The following is a 26,276-nucleotide window of genomic DNA, read 5'->3' on the forward strand; positions in this document are numbered from 1 at the left end:
CTGTAACTCAGATGTCTGAGACACAGCCTACACTTTGACAACAGCAACTTTATGGTTCTTTTGCCATTGAGAGCTGTGCTATTTCTCAGGGAGTTCAGGCGTGCAAATAAAATGCACAGGATGTTGTCCACATACGCAGAATGGGACAATGGCAGCCTTTCCCAGTGAACAGACCATCTGAAGGCTTTTCTTTTGAAGGGTGTCCACTGACTCTTTCCCTGAACAGGTGACGAATAATACTATGCAAAATTTATTAGCTGCTGACTAAAATACACAGTATGAAGTAATACATCTTTGCTTTCTTGTCTCTGCAACACTTAATTACATTATGCTAAATTTATATCAGTTCTCAGGCCAGTTGCAAGTAAGTTTTAGGGTATTTTTTTAATTTGCCATTTTTGTTAGAGGTCACTGCTTTGCAAAATGTTTCCCATTAAAAGCAGATCCAGCCAAAATAATTCATGGGGCTGGTTATGCATTCTTGCCTGACTTTTACGAACTCAAAAGACATGCTCATAAATACAAGCTGCCCTCTCTACCTCATTGTTCCCCTTCCTCCCTCTCCCTGCCCCCCCCCAAGGCTGCTACTCTCCTGGTCTGTTCTGCTGGTTTAAGTGTTCAGCCAACTGGTGAAATAACCTGACAAGAAGGAGGAGCATGAAAGGTGAACGATGAGCAGCTACAGAGCACCAACCACCTTGGGTGGTTTGCACTACATGTAAACCTACACTGAGGCTTGAGGTCATGTCCAGCATGACTTGGGCTTTTCTGTATGTTCAGCTGCATCCAAGAGAGCACAAAGCTTTAACCATTTGTTTAACCTCCTTACTAACCTACCAGGCTGTGCTTCAATCACAAACTAAATCAAATGTAAATAAGTGATGGTTTTGTGGCTGTCAAGAAAAAGCATATGAGGCAAAAGGTCTCTTTAAGCAATCACTCTTTATCTCTCTAAGCAATTTCAGTTTTTAAGCAAACGTACAGTCACTGCAGGGACAAAAAGGAAGCAGACTGAAGTAGACTTTTTCACAGCTTTTTAAATGACCCCAGCATGCCTCTGTGAGATTTCAAATCGTCACTTCAGTACACAGTTATCAGAGGAGAATTTTAAAACCAAAGATCAACCAGTGAGACTTCCCAGTTGTTTTTCTCTTTTACAAAGTGCTTTTACTACATCCTTCCACTGATTTCATAAGCGCTTGAATTGGCAAAGGCACTTTGGATTGGGTAGTTCTTTAACTACCAGTGAAAGCAGCCAGGCACGAGGTGTTCCATGCGGGGCTCAGATCTGCCTTGGGCAGCATTACACACCTGGTGCTCATTGTAGCCCCAGGAGATAGACCTTGCTAGAGGAAGAAGGCTCTGAACAAACACAGGGTGGACAAAGGCAATGCAGATATGTCACACAGTCTAATGGCCACATGGGTGGCAGGATGGGGGTGGCAAGTGAACAAAACTTGGTTAGCCATTAAAGTTAAAGAGCCTGGCGACCTACTCTACCACAGACGGTTCACTTGTAGTTCTCTGCACCTCGTTTTTTCCACAAATGTTAGGGTATAAAATTATCTCCATTGTTCCATTTTTTATCCTTTTTTTCCCCTTAATTATAAGACCTATATGAAAAACCTGAAGGTAGTCATAATACAATCAAGAACATTTTAGAAAAAGAGATTAAATAACCTTTGCAAGGTCAAAGGCTTGAGGCTGATCACAAACAATGATCAGCCTCCTGCTACTCCTCTAAACTAGCATTATTTTTTGAAGGAAGGAATTCGAAGCTGAAATTAATGATTATTAACCCTATTCTTTCTGAATGTCCCTAAAATCCAGTTTATACTTTTGATTATTTGGAATAATATTAAGTCTTTCAGAAATAGTTTCACCATTTCAATTTATATCTCCACCCATGCCTGAGAGATTGAGAAATGTCACTTCCAAATTTATCAACTTTTTGTACTCAAACAACATTCACATGATGAAATTGGGAGAGCTATGCTCTCCCCTTCTTCATTCATAAAGTCATAGAATCATAGAATAGTTAGGGTTGGAAAGGACCTTAAGATCATCTAGTTCCAACCTCCCTGTCCTGGGCAGGGACACATCGCACTAAACCATGTTGCCCAAGGCTCTGTCCAACCTGGCCTTTAACACTGCCAGGGATGGAGCATTCAAAACTTCCTTGGGCAACCCATTCCAGTGCTTCACCACCCTCACTGTAAAGAACTTCTTCCTTATATCTAATCTAAACTTCCCCTGTTTAAGTTTGAAGCCATTACCCCTTGTCCTGCCACTACAGTCCCTAAGGAAGAGTCCCTCACCAGCATCCCTATAGACCCCCTTCAGATACTGGAAGGCTGTTATGAGGTCTCCACACAGCCTTCTCTTCTCCAGGCTGAACAGCCCCAACTCTCTCAGCCTGTCTTCATACGGGAGGTGCTCCAGCCCTCTTATCATCCTCGTGGCCCTCCTCTGGACTCGCTCCAACAGCTCCATGTCCTTTTTATGTTGAGGACACCAGACCTGTACACAGTACTCCAAGTGAGGCCTCACGAGAGCAGAGTAGAGGGGCAGGATCACCTCCTTCGACCTGCTGGTCACGCTTCTTTTGATGCAGCCCAGGATACGGTTGGCTTTCTGGGCTGCAAGCGCACACTGCCGGCTCATGTTAAGCTTCTCATCAACCAACACCCCCAAGTCCTTCTCCGCAGGGCTGCTCTGAATCTCTTCTCTGCCCAGCCTGTAGCTGTGCCTGGGATTGCCCTGACCCAGCTGTAGGACCTTGCACTTGGCTTGGTTGAACTTCATGAGGTTGGCATCGGCCCACCTCGCAAGCATGTCAAGGTCCCCCTGGATGGCATCCCTTCCCTCCAGCGTACCAACCGAACCACACAGCTTGGTGTCGTTGGCAAACTTGCTGAGGGCGCACTCAATCCCACTGTCCATGTCGCCAACAAAGATGTCAGTGACAAGTCCAGTGAACAAAGCATTAAGCTTTCTGCTCCTCAGTCTATTCCATCCAAGGATCTACTACTGCACTCACCACTGAACCAATTAACATTCAATTAACATTCATTGCGGCAGCATCTGGAACTAGCAGAAAAGAGGATTATTTTGTAACCCAAGAGGGAAAAACTGTCAAGTCTGTAGTAAAGTTAAAGATTAAAACTGCTTCAAGACTACAAATAGAAATTACTCAGAACATAATGTGCCGTACCCAAGAAACGAAGCATAACCTCAGAGTTCATGGTTTGGTCATTCTTTATAGTCATTAGGAAATAAAACTTGTTTGACTAAGGCACCTGCATTCATTTTACTTCTTCAGATTGTTCACTTTTGGAGAAGTCTTATTTTTGTCTATTGCACTTGTAACAGAAACTATGTACCTATATGTATAGTTTTGCATTCCTTACGTTGGCTGATACCTACACCAAAACAGAAACACAAGTAAATATAAATAAGGTTCAAATGTTTATTTTCCCTCCTATTCCTTTCGCTCCTACATGACTGGTTTTGAACAGAACCCAATCTCTGAAAAAAATCCAAGAAATTGTAATAACACATCAAAGAGAAGAAAGACAGCAAAATTAATTACAGCAATTTCCTTTAACCACTACAAGAACAAGAGCATTTTAGCAGCTGTGTGGGAGTGTCATCATATGACAGAGCAAAGGAATACATTACAGGGAAAGCAAGACATTGGAATGCAGCTGGCCATTTATATTCATTTTCTTGTCCAGGGAAACCTACTAAGTTAGCAAGCATATCATTCACTCAAGGCCCTTTTCTTGCACGCTCTCCTTCGAAGGATAACAAATCCAAGGTACATTTCAGCATCTGCAAGCCTTCAAGCAGCCTCAGGATACTGTTGCATATTGCACGGACTAGGCTCAGGTGTGCATTCAAAACACAGATGTTGCACCTGGAGAACCACCACCTTGTATTCAAGCTCCTACCCTGCCTACTGAGACATATAAATATCTAAAGATAGAGCTTGTTGGAAGCACTCTAACAGAGCATTTTACACCGGAAAATGGCAGGTTGAGGAGTTTAAAACATTTTAGAGAACAGGTCAGATTTCACAAAATGAAAATAAACAAGTAAAACCAGGCTGCTTCTATCAGGGAGCACAGACTGTGTCTCTCAGCTACCTCACCTTTGCTTTCAGCACGCCACTCAGCACCTATTCCTACTCAGCATTGTGAAAGATATCTAAACACCTAGGAAACCTAGGACCCTTTTTTCCAAAATTGTCTTCTTTTCATTTTAAACAAGTGACTAAAATATTTGAAGTCTTAATGAACTCTATTGTTTCATATTAAATAAAGTGTTTCATTTCACCTGAAGAAATTATATAGGCAAAAAGGTCCAAAAAACTCATTTTGTATTAAATGAAAATGATTCTTTTCTGACATGAAAAAAAAAAAAAAATAATTTTTCACACACAACTCTCATGGAGACATCTGGAAAAGCTTTGGAACAGTGTACAAGCTCATCCAAAGTAACTGGACCTATAAACCTTATTTGTCATCCTTTGTCAGGACTGGAAAGTTGCATGGAATTCCATTACATTAAAAAAAAAAAAATCACAGTAATATTTTCTAATAAGTACAATAGCAGAAAATAAAGATTAGAAGAAAAATGCGTAACTCAACATTCAGCAAGTTTCCTCTGGAATTATAATTTTTTTTTTTTTTCAAACTGGTAAAAAAGTGGCAGTTTTCATCTTTCCCATTTACAGAGAAAACTTGATTTATTTTGTTTGTCTTTTTTTTTCACCTGCATACAGGATATGAGTTTGACAGACTCCTCATGGATAAGAATAAAACCTTTAGCTTGGATCAGGAAATTGAGGCACTTCACACAGTTCAGACAGGAGACTGTTTTATAAATAGCATCACTAAAATGACCCTCAAGGCACAATTTGGTTCATATATAGAAGACTTTCTGGCTGAAGGCTTCTATCCTCAGAGGCAGAACTGTGTTAGGCATAGGAGCCCTGAGGCAGCAAATGTAATCTGATTGCTACCCAAATGACATTGCCCACATTTGATGACATCCAGAAGGTTCTTGGGTTCTTGTTATATATGCTGTATATGCTCATGTAAGTTTATAAGCACCTAGGAACACACTTAAATATAGTCCTATCCCTACAGACTTCACATATTATCAGTCTGTTCAGAGACTCGCAAGGCCAGAGACACAATGTCAGGCTGGCAGCTTGTTGAGAAGGGAGAAACCAACTCATTAGTTTTATACCAAGTTTCACAGAATCACAGAATGGTTGAGGCTGGAAGGACCACCGGAGGCCATCTAGTCCAATCTTCCTGCTCAAGCAGGGTCACCTAAGATTACTCAGGATCATGTCCAGATGGCTCTCGAACATGCCCAGGGAAGGTTTTCTGGGGAACTTATTCCAATACTCGGGCAACCTCACAGTAAAAAAGTTCTTCATCATGTTCAGGTGTTTTAGCTTATGCCTGTTACTTCTCGTCCTATCACCTGGCACCACCGAGAACTTCTGACATCCCATTATTGAATTGTTTCAGACAAGCTGATACCTCCAACTCCCACATACTTGATATCAGCACTTGAAAGTTACTCCACAACATTACTTGTAAATAAAATATCTCTTAGGAAAGCTGGTAACAATTATTCATTGTCAGCTGAAGAAGAGCAGATTTGAGTTCATCAGACTACAGTGATGGATTTTTACCAAAATCTCTCAGAAGCCCTACTACTGATAAGGTACAAAAGGCCTCATCTAGAATTTAAAGAAAAGAGCACTCTGAACTGTCTGCTGAAATAAGACAGTAAGGGAAATGTATTTATGTTGCCTGGCAGTGTCTCATTCTAATGTCAGGATCTTTCTTGAACACTTGATTAGAAGAGGCTCCTTCAAAAAAAAACCAAACAACCCAACAACACCTGGCGTAGAACAAAGCCACAAACATAGAGAAGAAAGAGAGCTGAGAAACATAGCTGATCTCAAATGAATTTGGTATTTTAATATACTATATTATTTCAGACTTTGTTATAATTAATTTTTCCTTAGATGCTCTTAGCAGTATCAAAGATGCTTTATCAGGATAGCTTTGCATAACACCTGAGTAAAGTAGCATGTAAAGCCTCTGGAAGATATAAGCTACATTTAGGGGAAGAGAGGCATAGTGGTGAGGCATAAAACAGGAGCATAACAAGCATTAGAAAAAAGAATAGAAGATTTAGTTCATATTTATACCTGTAGGCTAAGAATCTTAAAATTAGGGGGGTTTGTTTCACAACAGGGATATTTAGCATGCTTCACATTTTCCCATGCAGCAGATAAAATTCCTGAGACAGCCACTGTGGCACATTGTAAGAGTTACATAAAACTAACACAGGAAGGCATTGGCACAGCCAGAAGCAAAATCAGTGTTTCTTCCAGTGGTAAAGCAACATTCTTCCCAAAAGGCCCAGTGTAAAAGAACATAACCCTACATGTATACATCGGGGGAGAGAGGAGAGTTCATTTGGTATTCATATCGAAGTCAACGATTCTCTGCAGCTGTGTTTATATCACTACAAATGAGAGAAAAACTGAAGTCGTAAGTAGGATTGATAAATACACTGGTTTTTCATGGGCAACTCTGTCAGCTGAGAACCTGCCTATATATATTGCTTTTAAAATGTGTGAGACATTAGTCAATACCAATGGTTAATTCTACCATCACTGAATAAAATATATTAGAGCTTTCCTTTTCCACAGACCTTGCAAATCCCACCCTACAGAAGAAGAATAAAAATCAACTGCCAATTCCAATCTGCCACATGCTTCAGGTCAACATTTACTACTTGTACAGTGCTAATTTAACCCAAAGAACTTCCAGAAGAATTTACTGCTTTCCTGGAAAACAAAGGCCAAAGAATAACTTCTGAAAAATGTACACCAGAATAGGCAACCATCCATAAGTTAACTGAAGAAAAAGAAAGCCCTAGGGTTCCTCTGTCTTCCAAACAGCACAGGTAAATGAACAGCCAGTCTTTGCCTCTTGGGAAGTGTCTTGTATCCCAGGGATGGCAGCAAACTAAAAGACCCTGTATGAACTAGGAGACATCTCGAGTGAGGGGGAAATTATTATCTTTCGTCTTCCCTTTGACTCTCCAATCCCTCACAGCTCTGACATAGCGTTACAGAACATACTACAGATCAAGCAGAAATATACAAAGTAGGAGCTGTACATCTACTTCAGTAAATAGGATGAAGGCTGTAAATGGTGATGGTAACTAGAAGATTCTTGCCTTCTGTACAGGAGAGAATGGAAAAGAGCTCTCTGTTGAAGTAGAAATAAAGAGAAATTAAATTAGAAAAAGGCTGGAGTTAGAGCTGTACGTTACTATTGGCAGTACAGGTACATTAATATTTCTTTCTAGCACCCTCATATTAATACTGTTAATGTCTGTTCATTCCCGGTATACTGTCACATTCACATTTCAGCTCAGCTCTTTTATGGTGAACTGGAGTGGGGAACTCACAAGTTATAGGTAACCCAAAACATACACACACACACACACACACACACACATGCAAAATTTACTTCTAACCCAGATCAATCCCACCACTTGCACAGCTGCCACAACCCAGGTGGAAGCAGAAAGGCAGAAGTTGCTCTAGCTGGCCTTGCAACTGGAAGAAATACTTATGCAACTACAATCCCACAAAGTATGTCCTACAAATGTATGTGAAACTCATAAGAAATTCCACCTTTGTTGCAACCAAATGAGATTTCTGAGATAGGTCAGACATGCAGTACTTCTACATTCATTTATACTAGTATGGCAATACTACGATTTTAGCTTTATTCTGTCAGTTGTTTCTAACACAAAGAACATACCCAGCAGAGACTGCTCAATGTTTTAGTAAACACTTGACTCCCTTGACAGCAGCCCATACAGTCACTTCTCTATTTGCAGCCATGTTTTCTGAGGGACAGCAGCTGTTACAGAAGATGCTTCATTATTAGGCTGTTAATAAGATTTAATATTCTCCGGAAAAATTTTAATTAACCTAGTATGCCACATTCCTTATCTTTGTGAATCGAGTAAAATGAGGTTTCTTGGATATTCATTTTCTAATTCACCTCAAATACTCTAGAATGTAATTTAACAGGGCACACAACACATTTTGTCTGGAGTCTGAGATTTTGAATGGTACTTTTCCTCTTGTCTATATATCAACCTTGATTATAGGTCTCATGACTTCCTCCTAGATTAACTGAAAAAACTCCAAACCAAAAATCTCAAGTTGCAGAGATAAAAATCACTGAAATTTCTGCCAACAGGCTTCTTTTTTTTTGTGAGGTCAAAAAGAAAACCAGATACCAGGAGAATTGCTGGGTATCCCTTGGAATCCTGAGCAGTGCCCCTCTTGGGTGGGGAAAGGGAGCAGGACACTGCGTCAGAGGCAAGATCTTGATTCCTCCCTCCTGTTTCCAGGACTCCTCTTTTCAAGAGGCTTAAGAAGCTTTAGGTCTAGACCCAGACTCTAATTGCAGTGATAGATAGTTCATCTCCATCTCCATCTCCCTGCTGAGGACTGGGGTGGACAGCTATGTTTCTTAAAAGGAACAGAATTTTCCATAAGGAATAGAGAAGGAGATGTTTTCTTATGACCACTCTTAGCCGAGAACAAACTCCTGGATAAACAAGGCAATCGCAGATTTCTCATTCTCCGTTCCACTGTGGGCTATGCTTTAAGTTGCTTTCACTAACTTAATTTCACAGCAGTCCATAGCTAACATGCAGACAAAACAACATACTCTTTACACACATAGTTTCATTTCCTGGAGAGATAATCAAAGAAAATAAATGAGCTGCATAACAGATGTGTCATATAATGCACCACTGCAGTGATATAGACAGGGTAAGAACCTATCCAGAAGAAGTCTGCAATAAATCTATCCTAATTATTTCTATGTATCTTAAAAACTCCTATGTATCTAATGCGAGATTTTAGTGAATGACTCACTTGAACAGAAAACTAATACAGATGACATTAAAATGATCTCTAAACTGGAATTACAGCTGATTGTGCTCAGAGATGTAATACTGGAGAGAAACTAAAAGAATTAGGCTGAAGTTATTAAACATCAAGTAAAAAGAGCCAATTTGTGTGAATTATGTGAACAGGGAACAATGAATATGTGCGCATGCACATACATATCGCATCAGTGCTTTCCAACAATCGCATATTCTTTTTGTAAATAATTTTAAGAAATAAATAAATCAGGAGGTATCACTACTTACTGTTTACTTAGAGTGGAAATTAATGAGCGTTTCTTGGAAAGCTCCAGGGTTCAGCATAGCTTAAGACTCTAAAATATGTTAATCCAAGAGCGTAAATTACTTATCAGCTGAAGAAAAATAGCAGGAAATGTTTTTTTATAAAAGGATAATTTCTTTTAGAAATAAAATATTACAGTTTAAATACTTAATTTCCTTAAGTTTTGGCTAAAACCAAAAATTATTACGGTGGATTCTCACTTTTGCCTCTTTGATTGCCAAGACCAATAGAATTTAATCTTCAGACATTTATTATCAAATGAATTTGCATGTTATTGAATGCTCAATGAACTCCAATATGTAAGTAGTTCTTGTAAAAAACATGTTAGCTCCTTCTTACCTGTTGGGTGTTATTTCTCATCTGCCACTATATGACAAACAGGTAAAGAAGATTACTTACAGTAAATTAATTTTGGTTATTGAAGACATTTGTTCTTTGAGACAGCTTGTTGGGAAGTCCCAGAATTCAAAACTTTGGAATTCAAATATTTCTTTCTCTGGAAAGTTCTGAAAAGAGTTGGCCTTGTAATAGCACTTTGGGTCTTGATTTTAAAACCACTCAGTACAAAAGGAACTTTACCTATGAGGAGTAGCTCCATAATCTTAATAAATGTATTTGGATATGTGCATACTTGTACAGAGATTTAGAAGCTAAGATTGTCTTCAGATTTAAATTTAAATTTCAGCACAAAAATCCATTCAGCAATATTTAGATGAAATGTTTTTGAGGTTCACCTCTCTAAAGAAGGCTTTTTTTTAAAAAAATCACCTAGACTAGAACATAATTATTTTGCTGAGTTAATCAGTGGATGGCTTTGGATGCCTATATTAATTGTATCTCAAACTATTCACTTCCACAAATGTAGAAGGGAACTAAGATGTCCCTGGGAAAGCAAATATTATAGCATTTAAAAATAAATACTAGGGTTCCAACTGTTATTGATTTATTGGACAAATGTAATGAAGAATGTTGTTAAATGTATTTCCTTTCTTCTAAATATATGAACACACTACCTGAGAAACAAAAAAAACCAACCCTGATTTTTCACAGAATGTTATGCACATTTACCTCCATCTGAACAGAAACTCATTTACTTAAAAGAAACACCACAGCCATTTTTTGCTCCTTGCACAGAGAACTACAGTTATGCAACATAAATAAAAGACTCTTTTGTATCTTACCACAGCTTTCCTAAATTCAAGGGGGCTAGATTCTTGAATAACATGCTTGATTCAATAGCTTTTGGCAGTCACATCCCTAGGCAAAGTAACTATATGAATTACTCTAATGTTGGATCTTCGTAATATTAGAAAGAATTACTAACATTTATCATGCCTTTGTATAAAATATTACCTCACATATGAAATAGAGCTTTCAATTGTGACCACATAATGTTGTTGAAAGGGATACAATCAGATGCCTGGCATCAACAGCTGACGTTCCTCAGAATCTCTTTCTTCTGGACAAGAAAATAAAATTTGGAAAGCTACAGAATTAACTTCAGGAATTTGTAAAAAAAATCTAGTAAAAATAAAAAAAAAGTAAGAAATTATGCAAGATATGTATTAGAAAACCCTCAGGGATATACTTCTGAGCTGATTCAAAGGTTCTCTAAAGAAAGATTCTCTAGAGAATCTAACTCTAAAGAAACTCTAAAGAAAGGTTCTCTAACTACTTTTCCTTTCCTTAGTCTGTTTCCCTTGACTGAAATTTTATGCAAATGAAGTACCTAGTTTGAACATCTTCTTGTAATTCCCACTGCCAGAAAACTCCTGGGGAAAGAGTAGGGCATGAAGATCAAATACTATGGTTTGGAAGCATAAATGGAACAAACTCCTGGATAAACAAGGCAATCACAGAGTGCCTTATGAATAGAGATTGTGAGTAGAAAACTTCCCAAGGCTCTTCCTGTGGCAGGGGAAACAGGCCATGACCAGACCATTCCACTTTGAAGAGCCCCTGAACAAATCATCGTTCTCCAGCAGGAGCCCTAGGAATAGGTGGGAGGCCCAGGACTGAGCTACTGAACTTACTCTTGCCTCATCTGACTGATTCCCTGTACTTTTTCCCTCTGGTCCTCTTGAATGTGCTCTCTACTTTTTCTCCCAGTTGGAGTCTCCTTGGTGCTGGTCAGCTTGCTGACCCTAGTCCTGATGCATTTATCTCCCCTTCCATATCCATATCCTTCCCTCTAGAGACTCTGTGGAGTATGAAAACCATTGCATTAGGATACCTTTTCAATTTTCAATATCAAAGTTGTTATTTAGACCCTGATCCTTTTTTCTCCTGCTACCATTTTCTTCCAGTCTTCAACTAGTGAAAGCACTGCCTGTATTGTGGTTCCCATAGGTGCCTGCAGCCAAAGTTTGTGCTCTTTTCCAAGCACTGCTGAACTGTTCCTTCTCAGCTCTGGCTTTTCCCTGTCTGACACAAGCTCCCCGTGGCTCTGTCAGACTTCTTCCTGTCCTTTAGAATCAGCATCTTCCCCTCAGCCTCTCACCAGCAAAACATTGTGTCACATGGTCTCATCCTTTCCTCTTATTTATTTTCTCTACAGGAGGAAATACACCTCGCTGTGTTTCAAAAGCATTAAAAGACAATTCTATAGATAACAAAAATAAAAGCTACTTGTAAGAGTGGGTTCATCTCATACAGCACTGAGAAGCTGTGGGCGGGGGACAATGGCAAGGGGGTTGGTTTGATTTTACACAATATAGACATGAAAGGCTAAAGATGCTTCCCAGACTAAGAAAACGGGGATGGAAAGCCTTTATTTTATATTCAACAGTTCTATTTCTGCTGCCCTGCATAATCATGATATAGCATGACAACTCCGTCCGATGTTCAAATTCAAATGGTAAGCAATTACCTTATTCCACTATAAGGATTGATTTTTATTTCTTACATTCATTGTAATGAATTGAAACCTCACAGAAGTTAAATTAAAGCAGCCATAAAGTAAGATCTAGATGTTTGTTGTCATTTCTCTTTTGCTTATAGATCTATTTACTGCCTCTCCTTTTCTCGTATGAAGTCAGGGGAGCAGTTTGAGTATCACTTCGACAGACTAAACAGATAAAGCAGAGGGGTAGCTTTTTTAATAACATTTTACAAATCTCCACAGCAAGCCCATTACTCAAAAGAGAAGAGATTATAAAGCAGATATTTTTGAAGGCTTATTAAAAATTATTACAGGAATTGCAAGCCATTCCTTTTTTTAAGCTAAGTATAAATCATTGCTAAGGGGATCACTACACTTAGAAGCTCTGTAAACTGTCCTGAACCTAAGAAGTTATTATCACAGATCGCTCTTGTATAAGACTTCTTTCCTTCCACTGCAGGCTGATTTCCTTCCCCTGCCCCCCCCAGGTTTGATGTCACTGAAGTGCGGTGTAAAATTGTAGCTATTGTTGGCCTCTTTACACACTGTTCCTATTTTAACAAACAGCAGTTTAGAAGGTCAAATGGGAAAACAATATCCTAAGAAAATAGCAAGTTCTGTGGCTTTGGAAAAAAAAAAAAAAAAAATCAGTGCCAAAAATGTTTATCTCCTCGGTTCATGAAGCCATAAAATAAGTACAGCACCATGAATCATCTCAAAACTTCAAAGCTTGTATGCCCAGTGTACCATTTTAGGGCTATTAAGTTGTACAGCTACTGTACTTGTAGTAAATAGTTATGCAAGATTGTAGTAGCAGTGCCAAAGATTTCACCCTTGCAACAAAATTTCCTTAAAGCTGCGCTTTTTACCATGAGCTCACTGCATAAGCTCATAATGTCTCTTACCATCTCAAGAGCTTCTGCACAAAAAAAAAATATTGACAATTACATTGAAAATACCATCATCCTTTAGCGAATAGATTTCAAAAGATATGCACAGTGTAGAAAAGCAAAGTAGTGGCTTTGTTCATTGTATCAAAGACCATGATTAAAATTCATTAAACTATAAAACCTCCTTCTATGAAACTGAAGGTCATACTATATCCCCAATATGTTACATAAATCAAGAAGAAAATAGAAAGACATAGCTTTCAGGGGTACGTAATTTAAAAATGAGCACAACATTTATTCATCTACACTGATACGTTGCCCACATGTGATTTTTAGTGATTTGTCCCAAATAAATGGTCAAAAGATCAATTTAAATGAGTATTTAAAGTCTAGCTCATCACAATCTGTTTACACCTGCCTTACGTGCAGCTACTTGCTATTCCAGCTGGCTGGGGTAGTCAGAAGGCACCACTGGTGCCTTAGAGAGGCCACATGGGAGGACTTAAGCCAAATCCCCATTATGCCATGTAAAGAACAAGTCCTGTGGGGCATCCTGAATTTTTTGTATATGTCATAGGACAATGTACATGACTTCTGATTGTGTAATCTGGCAAACCCACTTGTGCCAGTGGCCAAGATTTCAAAGGAAAATTAAAACAAATTCTTTTTGCCATTGGCATATTATAAATTGCATTGTCACGGGAGAACTTTGTTGTAACCTCAGTTAAAAATTGTGTTATACTTAAATATTGAAGATCATTTTTTAAGGTTGTGCACAAGAAGCTGCCACAAATTCTTTTTTTCCCCAGCAATTTGTTAACACCACCAAGACTACAAAGTCCATTTAAGCAATTTTGAACTAGTGCTGAATAAGTTGAAATAAAGATTTAGGCCAGTTGTCACTTTCACAATCAGGGCTTGTCTCCAAGGATACCTCATTTTGGAGATTGTCCTCAGCATGTCTTTATAACAGATCTATGTCTACATTATACTACACAGTCTATAATAAATAAATTTTCATTACTCCTTTGCATAGAATAGATTCACTTCTACTCAGTACATCTTCTAATTATCGGTTTCTTCTTCCATGACCGCTTATTTACATCATCAGAAAGACCGGCTGACCAAAACAATGTTTTTAATAGTTGCCTTGTCATACTCCTCTTCTGTACAGCCTACACAGCAAAATAAACCCCAAAAATGTCCCTGAAAGTCCTTACACTTATTTATAAGCTGTATCTTCATTGCATTTCTGTCTGTTAGTATCAATTTCTTCCTCAACAAATATGCTTTCAACCCAGCTACTCATATTGATTTTGCTCCTTGCTTTCAGTCAGCTAAGTGCCTGCATTCAGCTAAATGAACTTGTGCAATGCTTCCAAGGCTTGAGAGGTGTGCATAGGAGAGGCTGTTTCCTGCAACTGCTTTTTTCTGCTGGTAAAAATCTCATATGTTTTTTAGAAAAATATGTTTTTACCCTAGATTCTGAAGCTTGAAACCTTAGTAAATTAGCTGAGAAAATAACTGAATGGAATCCCACAATGCTGTTACACAAAATAATTCACCTAGCAGAAAGAAGTAATTCTGTTCCTCCCGTAAGGCACAAAGTATATCAAAATCCTCTTTAATTAAACAGTATTGCATAATTCTTAATAATAATGGTGTATTCAAAGGCAACATGCTGTGGTGGTGGAAACAGGACCTACGTTGCCAGACACATTTCTCTTCATGCACATTTATTGCTGGTAGATTCCACCAGGTGGAAACAGGCAAACAGTCAAAGCAAAGGCCCTATCTTTGAAAGCTGACCAGTATTTCTAAGATTTAATATCACCCACTAAGAACACTCCACCTTTTCTAGGGACCAAATGAGATATCCAAAAAAATATTCAAGCACTTAGCTGCAAAATTCCTATTTTCAGAGGACCTGATTTTAGAGGTAGGTAAACAATTGGGCCTGAATTATTTCAAATCAGCTTTCTAAAATACTTCAGTATTTTACTGAAGAATACTCCTTTTTGGTCATGCATACCGTCCTCCAAGCCACAACACTAAGAACTAGCTATGTGTACAGCACTTTCAGAATCCCTAAACTACTTGTATTCTGTCTCTCCTGCTTTATGACTTTCCTTTGGTATGATTGGTTGTAAAGCGCCTAATGAGGCGCTGTGAGATCAAACTGTGAGTGGGAAGGGATTTTGGTTCTTTTTAACCAAAGTTCACCAGTTTTACATCAAACATCACCTGTCAGAGTACTTATTATGCAAAGTAATTTGGCTTAGCTTCTCCTTAGGAGCTATTCTGACAAATAACAGGCAATATTTAAATGTAAAATATATTGGATATACACAAGTAGGTGATAACCATATATATTTGATTTTCCAGTTTCAGAAGCTTGTTTAGGAAATAAATGATATATTCAGTAAACCAGGCGGGTTTTTTGATCTTCACCAGATGTAATAATCTTGTGACAAGCAGTTTGAGAGAGATTTCTGAATAAAAACCAGGTTGCAGTTCCCTGACAGAGTTGCTTTGTATCTAAATACATTTTCATTAATTACATGAACTTTCAAAATCAAATGTCAAAGAAAGCAAATGTTTTCAGTTGGACAACATAATTGATTTAGAATGTGGCATATTCATGTTAAATGTAAATTAAAGGATTTTAACAGACTTAGACTAATTATATCTCTAAAATCAGTAGAAAAGTAATTTGGATTAATCTGGTTTGATAGTGAATAGGTTTAACACTATGGACATATGCTGATTTTTCAAAAGCATTTTCTAAAGGCATGGTCCAAAGCATACCTAAATAAACAGGAGAACTCGCCCTTGACTTGAACAGGCCTTAACCACTGTGACTTTGTCAAGAAGAAAATTCTCATGTGATTTTTTATAAGATACGATGAGAAATGAAACACACACAGGTTCTCATTGATCATAGCTGGAGCCCACAAAGTGACATGTGAAAAGTGGTAAAAAGGGAACCCATGAGGACTGGAAAGGACTCAGATTTTATGGGTTATTGATTTACCAGGAAGAGTCTTGCCAAGTTTAAATGAAGGAAAGGAGAAAAATGGCACAACCCATGTGTAATGCTGTTGAAGTAATGCATTATATGGCTGTGAGCTGTAGTAGTGTTCTTTAACATCCCTTCATAAAGCAGCTACATAATTTTAGTGAAATAAATGGCTACAGTAAAAATTTAAGGGGTCAGAATCCCAGTGAATTATAAAGCCAAAATTTTAAAAGATGATGAACTTTAATTATAAAACAACTCTCTGATTTCATTGCTATAAATTAATTAAACCACATGAATGAATGTGCAACATGCATTCAACCAGAAATGTTACATACTTACCACAATTCTATAGTTCTCTTCCTTTACAGAAAAGAGAGGTCATAGCTCAGCAACCGTGATGAACCAGAATGATACAGAAAAAACCATCTAGTTCCAGTAGAAAAAACCCCAAACAAATATACAGAAATTGCTATTCTGGCTCTGGTTTTCAGACTCAAAACTCATGGAAGATCTGTAATTTATGATCTAAAAGACAAACCAGCAGTTAAATAAATGATGCTAATACTTATGGGCTCCGTAATGATGCTGAGTTTATGGCTTACATTACAGACATGAGAGTAACCTTTTTTTTTTTAAAGGGATCTGAATAATTAACATAAGTTGATTAAATCAGATTGATTAGATTTGGATTTTAGTAATCTGGTTTTACCTTTAATTTTAATTTTTCTGGGTTTTATCTGAAGAAAAAGGATTTGCAATCAAAAAAATGCCCAACATTCTATAGTGTGGGGAAACACCTTTGCTTGAATAAATCTTTCTTCAAAATCACTGAAGTTGCATTATAGTCTTTTATCAATGAATATAACGTAAAATTTGTGATTTTTTTTTAATGTATTTTTACTTAAGTGAACAATTGGCATGAAAATAGAATATGTAGTGCGAAAACTGATATGTCATTTTTCTGTTGGTTTGTCATGTAGAGGCTTTTACAGTTCATTGGGGCTTTTTTTTTTCCTTACCTGGAACTCTCTTTGCCCAGTTGATCATATGCACTAATTCTCTGTCTGCAAGGCTGGTCAACAGTGTCATCATAGAGGCTTCGTTGAATGGTCTATTTGGGTCATATTCAGAATAAACTATGGGTGGCTCAGCTTCCAGCAAAGCACGGACCATCTGTTCTGCCGTCAGGGACAGAGCTGGGCTGTTCTTCTTGTTGTGTTTAACCACCAGTGGACTCGTCCAAACTGTGGGAGCTCGCAGCTCTGTAGAAGACTCCCCATTCTTGGAATCTGGCTCCTCTTTTTGACGTTTTTGTTTCATCATTCGCCCACCTCTGCGGTCTTTCCGGATTCCTAGAGACACACAAGAACATAATGAACTCCTTTCCTGAAACTTATGTGTTACATACACATAGCTTTAGGCAAGCAGCAGCTGCTGTTGACAGACCTAGGCAGCGTTAACTCTTGTTTTATTTTCTGAAGACTTCTTCCTATATGTGGAATCTTACATTAGTAGCTGGAGAGAAAAACTATTTTAAAAAGTATAGTGTCAGGAATAGCATGCTCCTTCCTAAAATTCAGATCGGTTGGGCTTACACAGGACTGTAGACTTGTGGCACTATATTGTTGCCCTAGCCCCACAAAAGGAAGCACAAATTTTTACAGTACAAACTTCAAAGTATGTAGCAGACAACCCCTAGCAGACAACTATTTGATGAATGATCAGTGGCCAACTTAATGATCTGTGTGGGCCAGATGGATCACAGAAGTAGCTCTCAAAAACATCCAAGAAAGTTTTGCTCAAGTTGACCAATTATTTTAATGACACATCATCCTATTAGTGAGCCTGTGATCTTCATTATTACATAAAAACCATCCAAAAAAGTTCCTATTATCAGATGAGCTTATACAGCAGTAAAGAATGCCGTATAAGTAGATAAATAGAAGAAAAGGAAAGATAAATGCAACCTCAGAATCCAATGTGGGAGACTTACCATCAAAAGGCTGTAATAAGTGCAACAGAAACTGTCTTTGTCATTACTGCACATTTCTGCAATGTGCTTAGCACTGAATGACCCTGAACCTTGGGATATTATCAAGTCAGCCACACCAATTAGAGCAACGACATAAGACCTTACAGTGGAACAAAATCTCCCTTTGTGGAAAGGTTACAAGAAAAATATAATGTTAAAGGCCATGTGAACTCTAACCATAAAGGGAAGATTAAGTCTGGCTCTGAGTGGAGGAGGCACAGGCATTTTGAGGCTGAATTAAAAACTTAAATCAATCATCAAATGGGAGAAAGGGAGAAGCAGGTAATAAGGAAAGCACACAAGGAATTGAGCTATGAGAAGGAAGCTTATGATGGGGTGTATTCTGAAGTTCTTATGCAATGTGGAAAAGCAGCACTAGTCCCAGTTTGAAAATCAAAAGAAATATCTGTAGATAAGGAGGATGCAAACTATTCAAGAAACAGAGAAGAGAGAACTATTTGGAAACAAACAAACAAACAAACAAACAAACAAAACCAGCTTTCAGAACCGCTGGCACTTGCAAGCGATCAATACAGGTCTTCTGATGAGTGGAGGAGTGGGAAATGCAATCTTTGTCCAGCTTTTTTCACACCACAAAAATTTAAACCTTTAGATTCTCAGTCTTTGTTAGCAACATGATCTTCATCTCACATCCAATATTCCTTGAAATCAATGTTGGATCATATCAGCAGGTGTCCTTTCCCCATCTCAGAGGAACAGAGAGGATCTTTAGATGCGTTTGCCTCTTTCTTTGAATATGGTGATATTTTCACTGAATTAGTGCTTGCAGGTTATGCACTTCACATCTAATTAATTCAAAATCTAGTAGGTCTCCTGATTCTATTCTATTAATCTTTCCAGATAAAGCAAGTTTAATAAATCTTTCGTCACTCCTACTGCTTAACCTCTTTACATTTTCCCATTCATTAAACTAGTTGTAAGCCAAAAGTCTCAAGTGCATTGCTGCTCCCATTTTTCATTCAGTAATACCATTTTTTCCAACCACTACACTGTTTCTAATTTGGGGAGGAGGAGGAGAGTCTTGCTATTAGGGAAACATGCAAGACCTATTTTGGCAAAACATCATTCTAGAGTTATGCCACTGGCAGCTTACTCCATTGCAATATTCAATAACACGCATGGTCTATCTGCAACAGACATTTTTGTTGTATACTTTACTTTATAAGACTGTAATGTTTTTGAATTAAAATTGCCCTGTGAAACATGCAGACATAATCATGTAAAAAAACCCCACATGGTTCGTACACACTAAAACATTTTCTAACTCTCTCACACCCCAGATTCTACAGCTGCTCATCTAGTACTTTTCTTTTGAAGAGTTGAAAGTATTCTTGGGACTTGTACTGTTCAACATACTCGTAAATAGATGGACTCAGAAATTACATAATTCAGAACCAAGATCTTCGGGTTAGAATAATACTATAAAAACATCAGACAAGTTAGTTTAGAAAGTAAATAGAAGGCTAGAAATTACTAATAGAGGAAGGGAGGACAAAGCATCTTCATAAATCACAGATTTTATTAACTTATGAGGCACACTACAATGAACACTGTGTGGAGTTCTATTCTTTTATATCTCATTTTAAAATGAGATGTGAAAAATGAAAAAGGCATAAGAGAAAGACAGGTAAGATGATCCAAAGTGCAAAAGAAGTTTGGTGCAAAAAACAGCTAAATTGACAAGTTGTGCTTGGCCTGCAATCCAAATATAAATCTACAAAATCAGGAATAGTAAGAAGAAAAATAAGGTACGAATGCTGACGCTTCTTTTCTAATACAATGTGGTATCAAATGAAACTACCCCAGGCAAGGTTCAGGACAGACAAGACGACATTCTCTTTCACACCACGCTGAAACAAAGCTGAAAGTGTGAATTAATTAGAAGTTGTTATATGTTAGAAAGCTGCAGGCCAAATTTGATAAAGAATCCATTAAGAAGTAATAAACACAAACGAGGCACCTTGGGCTTAAATCTCCGTGGCACAGATTCCTGGAAGATCAGAAAAGATTTTTTTGATTTTGCTTTACAACTTATTCCAGGCCTGCTTTGTTAAGTAAAACAAGGATGTGATGACAATTTGTCATAGCAGAGGGAAGGTGGCAAATGTAAGCATATTTTGCTGCTTAGAAATCAACTAGACTCTAAATAAGAAAAATAATTTTATTTTTAATTCATCCGCAAGCTTCCCAATGGCTTTTCTTCACCTTGAAAAGAAGTGGAGCATGGAGCAAAGTTGAACATAACCAGTTCAGAGAAGGTGCCCCACACAAATATATTTTTACATTTTGGGGGGAATTTTAAAAAACCGACCAACCAGCCAATCAAACATAGTAGGCCTACACTGAATTCTGTAGAGATCAGACCTGGAAAAAAAATCACTAAGAGGATGCATTCCTTCTGTATCGCATCAGCAGCTTTTATGATCACAGACAGAAAGGTCTTTGAATCTGTAGAAGCATCATACTCATCAGAGATTTATAGAAATTACTGCTAACTCTTCACCTAACCTCTAGATGGACAAACAACATAGTGATTTTACTATTCATTTTCTTGGACGAAATAGGAGTGAGCATCTCTCAGAAAAATGCAAGTGCCTCCAGATCTCCTTCAACTTCATCAAATTTTATCTCTTTTAAAAAGAGATAATAGTGATGCACAGTCAGTCACTAATTCCAAAAAAGGCAACTCTATCAAGCAGCAATTTCATTGCCAGAAGTGTAACGATCCTGTAAGGTTTTTTAAAATACATGAATGCATTAATTTTTTTTCCACGGTTCAGCTAATAAAGTAACCTGAATTGGCAAATGTTATTAAAAACAATATTCTACCAAAAACAGAAGTACAATGTATGTTGCAAAAGCTCTAAAACAATTTCCGCTTGAGTCTTAAAGCTACAAGAGCCAAGATTTTCAAAGACAGTTTTATAAAGCTTCAGATGTAAATTCAGTTAGTTTTCAAAATTGGTTTCAAAACTGCTGAGTAATTACACACTCCAGTCGGAAGAACCTGATCAGCAATAAAATTGCATATGGACCATGGAGGCAAGGTTAACCAAATAAAACACTTCACTAGTGTTTCCCAACATGTGATTAAAACAAAACAAAAAATACATTATGGAATGTGAAAGAAAATAAAAATCCTTCTTTATGAAAGCATTGAATGAATATTGATCCTCAGCCATCCAACAGACAGCTTCTCCTTAACCTGCTGCTAAGAACAAAACTCCACCTTTATATCTTCAGTATTATATAAAATATTCAAGAATATGTAAAGGAAGGAAAGGAAGAGAACAGATAGAAAAAAATTTTCTTTGCTCTGTGTGAACCATAGAATTATGCATTTTAGATTTAAAGATATATGTATAATCTCAAATTCTATTCTACTTGAATATATTCTCCCTGATCTGCTTTAAAGAATATTCTTCATTTTCTTTACCATTAAAAATTTTGTATGAATATTTGTTAAGTAAAGCATGCTTATTATTTGCAATAAATGGGAACAGACTTGAGAAAACCCCATAAACTTTTCTCGGCACTAAGACCAAAAAATTAAATGGTTATTTGATAAAACTGGAACAGCCAAGATATTTTTATGTCCTTCCTATTGTTCACTATTCTGGAAATCCTAAACACAACAGCTATTGCTTTTTGTCTTTTTTACAACACCCACCTGCTACCCAGAATACTTATTGTACTATTTTCAGTACCATGGTACAAAAAAATGCAATAGACCTTCATCTTCCTTTCCCTCATATGCACAACATTCACTCTGCTTGTTCACATGAGGGGTAGGTTTTAATACAGAAACTGCATCTGCCTGACATTGTAAAACCTCTTTACTATCGGTCTATATATTAACCAGTCTCTTCATGCTCCAATGCTCCATTTCAGTTTTGCTGGAGTTCCAAACAGCTTTCCAATAGCTACAAGTGAAAACTATGATAAAGTTATTTCCTACAAATAGTAGCTTTTTTTGCTGTTGTTGTTGTTTTTTAAAGATTAAAACTCTCAGGTAAATGCAGAGAAAAAAATAAAAAAAGAAATCCCCAATATTTTTTGAACAAAACCTATCCCAAAATCTACAGAGCTCTAGTCCCCTAACTGTGTTTTAGTATACAGATTTTCAGCAAATCATTTTTTGACTATCATCTGTATCGAAGGTCATCAAACATTGAGAAAGCTCCAGGCGTTTTACTTGTGGAGCCCAGCCTTACAAATAAATTCTCCCTGATCTGTGATCTCCTGGCTTACCTCAGAACAAGTGAAACTTCAGCCCTGAGCAATGTCCACAACAGGAAAAACTTTAGACTTTCTTTAAGTTTGTTTCAAGTACACCTCTGTGCTTCATCTTGCAAACAACCTGCAAAATCAGTTACTAGTACCATGATACATATGATACAGTGGCAACAGAAATAAAATTTTGCAATAGCTGCTTTAGCCACCTTAGGCCCACAAAAGGAAGCCAGTAAAGGGCAAAGAATACTGATGAGATCATAGCATAAGGTGGTTCAATATAGGTCACACTAATAATTTCTGTATTTTCTAAGATTTGAGAATTTCACTTTGCCATTTCTATCAACCATTAATATGCTTTATTAATATACATCATAAATGTACGTATCATTCAGAGAAACTGATTTTCCTTCAATTTAATTGTAGCTCTTATTGCATGACACAAAAGTCACCTGACAACACTATTCTAGTTTGGGAGAGTACATAACTATTTTACTTTATAGAAAAATGTAAGTAGGCAGAATGCAATTACACAAATTGTGAATTTCAGCAGGAACAGTATCTCTTGTCTTGCAATAAGTGATAAGGATGTTGCAGCTGCCATATTTTAATCAGAATACCCCATTCAATAAAACTGGATTAGTCCAACGCTGTTCATCTTAGAAGAAACTTACAGCAACACGAAACTAAGATAATTTAAAATCACCACCTTCTTTCAAGAAATCTACATGTTCATTATCATTGTGTAGCTGGACTGTAAAACTTTATTAATTTCTGAAGCAATTTCTTTTTCTAACTCTGCATCAATAAACATGAAATATTACAGCAATCTCTGCAAGACATGTACAGGAAGCAAATGCTGCACAACCAGAAGTGGCAGCACATTTGACTTCAGAATTCCAGGTCCATACAGTGGGATGAGACAGTATTTTATCCTAGAAACTGCTATATAACATCTATTGGAAATAGGAGGGTTTATTTCACATTTTATAAACAAATAAGTTTACCTGTTATTATATATGCTATGTGTATAATTAAGGAAGGTTTTGTTTTGCCTGCTGAAGGAAGGTTTTGTTTTGCCTCCTGAAGGAATATTTGTGAAAAGCAAGGTGACTGGTGAGAGCTCTTAATCCACCTCAGGAGGTGATATTTGCAGGAGAATGAGGAAGAAGAAGAAAATATTTTCTTTGCTAGTCTTATTTATTTGAACACTCAGCTTCCAAGGAGTTGCTCTGCTGCTTCTCCTTCTAGCCATGGCAGGTACGGCTGTAGCACTTAAGAATTCACAAGAAAAGCAGAACAGATAGAAAGAAAAAAATGGAAACAGCTAGAAAGAGAATTGATGGAGATCTGGAGGGGGGGAAGACAACTGAACCGGTGGGGGTAATGGGATTATTTAATACCTCTAGGACATATTTAATAACCAGCACATAATTACTGGATTGAGAAGTAATTCTAATTGTTGCCTGCATAATTTTTCATCAGTTTATACACTTGTAGATGGGATGTACTCCATTCAGTTTAATTACTAGTACCTTTCTTCCTGGTGTATCTTTCTTGTTTCAGAAGGAAGACATGGTATTATCTTTTCTTTTTATGCAATGACTGAAACAAATAAATCTATCTTCATGTGTCTTTTCCCTCCAAAAAATTTATCTGCATCCTTTTCTTGCACTTGCTGAGTTTATACTGCACTAAAGATTTTAAACATATTAAAATAACAACTTTCTAATCCTTACTACCTTTCACAGGAAATGCCTTGACAGAAGCAACTAGTCACTTGTCTCTATCGAAACATAGATTAGGGGCATATTACTTATTTGGGGCTTTTTCTTTTCTTTTTTCTTTTCATACATTCTACAGTAAAATTCTGCTGTTAGTTTCTGTAGTCATCATAATATAAATCTTCATAAATATCATATGAGTAGAGAAAAAATGGAACTGGTCATAGGTTGTAGCCATGATAAAGCTGTGAGATCTCAGGTACTCTGTTATTAGAACATGTTTTAATATGTTCCAACTGAAGATCTCAGGGCTCTTTTATTCATAATTATTTTAACTTCTCAACCCCCCCAAACATTAAAATCAATGTACAAAATCACACAGTGAGCAAGCAATAAAATCAAAAGTAACACCTCAATAACCATTGGTAAACCTTACCAATCTCATGTTGGTATGCATGTGTGCATTACTTAATAAACATTTCAATCTTCCAACAATTTCTGTAGCATGTGCCAGCCCTGATGCATGCCAACAACCGAGTTATCTCTAGATACAGTCTTGGCTTCCACGATGTGATTCAGTGACAACAGAAAGGCCTTTTAACAACATAACAGCAGATGGTTTTAATATTAGTGTTTACATATAGTCACAATTTGAGTAATGGCACAGTAGTTTTCTACTGCTGCAAGGAAAACTTATATTTATTCCAATTGCATTACATACGTAACCTACTTACTTAGGTTACTAGAAAGTCCGGGGAAATAACAAATTCATGAACTGTTAAATGCTCTGCCCCCTTTCTGGCAAAGTACCATCAGAGAAGCAGAGAAGCAGCATGCTGTTGGACTAAATAATAATTAGTCAGAATATTACAAATCATAGATGAAAATAATGTCTATCACAACATCTGGCACTTTTTTCCCCCCTAACTGCTTAGAAACCCCATAAATGACATAGAAAATATTTCACTACTGTTCACTGTCTTTCCATTTCTACTTCTATTTCCAGTGCCTTGCTAATCCTACAGTTCCCACACTTAGTCCACTCAGGTGGTGATAGATGCATCAGTCACTGCCCCAGCCATGAGCACAAGGGTGCAATTTATGCTCAAAAGTCATTGGCACGTAACTTTGATCTGTACCACTATCAGTACATGAGCAGCAGTCTGCAAATCCTTGCAACAGTCAATGCTCTACAAATTAACCTCTACTTTACACTTGACAGACATTCAGGTGGCATTTCAAGCATTTAAACTAGTGGAAACAAAGTAGATTTGGCAACTCGACAAGTCAAAACATAAAGGCAAGCTAAGTGCCAGAACTGGAGAACCAGAGTTAGATTCTAGGCAGCAAGCATATAAGCAATATAGAATCATAGAATAGTAAGGGCTGGAAAGGGCCTTAAGATCATCTAGTTCCAACCTCCCTGCCATGGGCAGGAACACCCTGAACTAAACCATGTGGCCCAAGGCTCTGTCCAGCCTGGCCTTGAACACTGCCAGGGATGGAGTATCCACAACCTCCCTGGGCAACCCATTCCAGTGCTTCACCACCCTCACTGTAAAGAACTTCTTCCTTATATCTAATCTAAATTTCCCCTGTTTAAGTTTGAAGCCATTACCCCTTGTCCTGCCACTACGGTCCCTAAGGATGAGTCCCTCACCAGCATCCTTACAGACCCCCTTCAGATACTGGAAGGCTGTTATGAGGTCTCCACATAGCCTTCTCTTCTCCAGGCTGAACAGCCCCAACTCTCTCAGCCTGTCTTCATACAGGAGGTGCTCCAGCCCTCTTATCATCCTCGTGGCCCTCCTCTGGACTCGCTCCAACAGCTCCATGTCCTTTTTATGTTGAGGACACCAGAACTGCACACAGTACTCCAAGTGAGGTCTCACGAGAGCAGAGTAGAGGGGCAGGATCACCTCCTTCGACCTGCTGGTTACGCTTCTTTTGATGCAGCCCAGGATACAGTTGGCTTTCTGGGCTGCAAGCGCACACTGCCGGCTCATGTTTAGTTTCTCATCAACCAACACCCCCAAGTCCTTCTTCTCATTCGTGTCAGTGTTTTTTCATGTCTTACTGGAACTATTTTGCAAAATAAGTAACTTTTAACCCAGGAAAGAAGCTCCCGCTTAAAAACTGTTTGCTCAGAAATGT

General features: G+C 37.7%; 1 protein-coding gene across 2 annotated transcripts in view; it reads right to left on the bottom strand.

The window, feature by feature from the left end:
- The window catches only part of ESR1 (estrogen receptor 1), a 160,436-nt gene that overhangs the window by 36,018 nt on the left and 98,142 nt on the right, over positions 1-26,276 (bottom strand). For both annotated transcript variants that reach the window (XM_030498911.1, XM_030498912.1), the window contains exon 5: positions 17,132-17,464. In XM_030498911.1, coding sequence (XP_030354771.1) covers positions 17,132-17,464 — 333 coding nt within the window. The remainder of the gene's footprint in view (positions 1-17,131; positions 17,465-26,276) is intronic.

This window comes from Strigops habroptila, chromosome 10 (genome assembly GCF_004027225.2).
Source record: "Strigops habroptila isolate Jane chromosome 10, bStrHab1.2.pri, whole genome shotgun sequence".
Lineage (NCBI taxonomy): Eukaryota > Metazoa > Chordata > Aves > Psittaciformes > Psittacidae > Strigops > Strigops habroptila.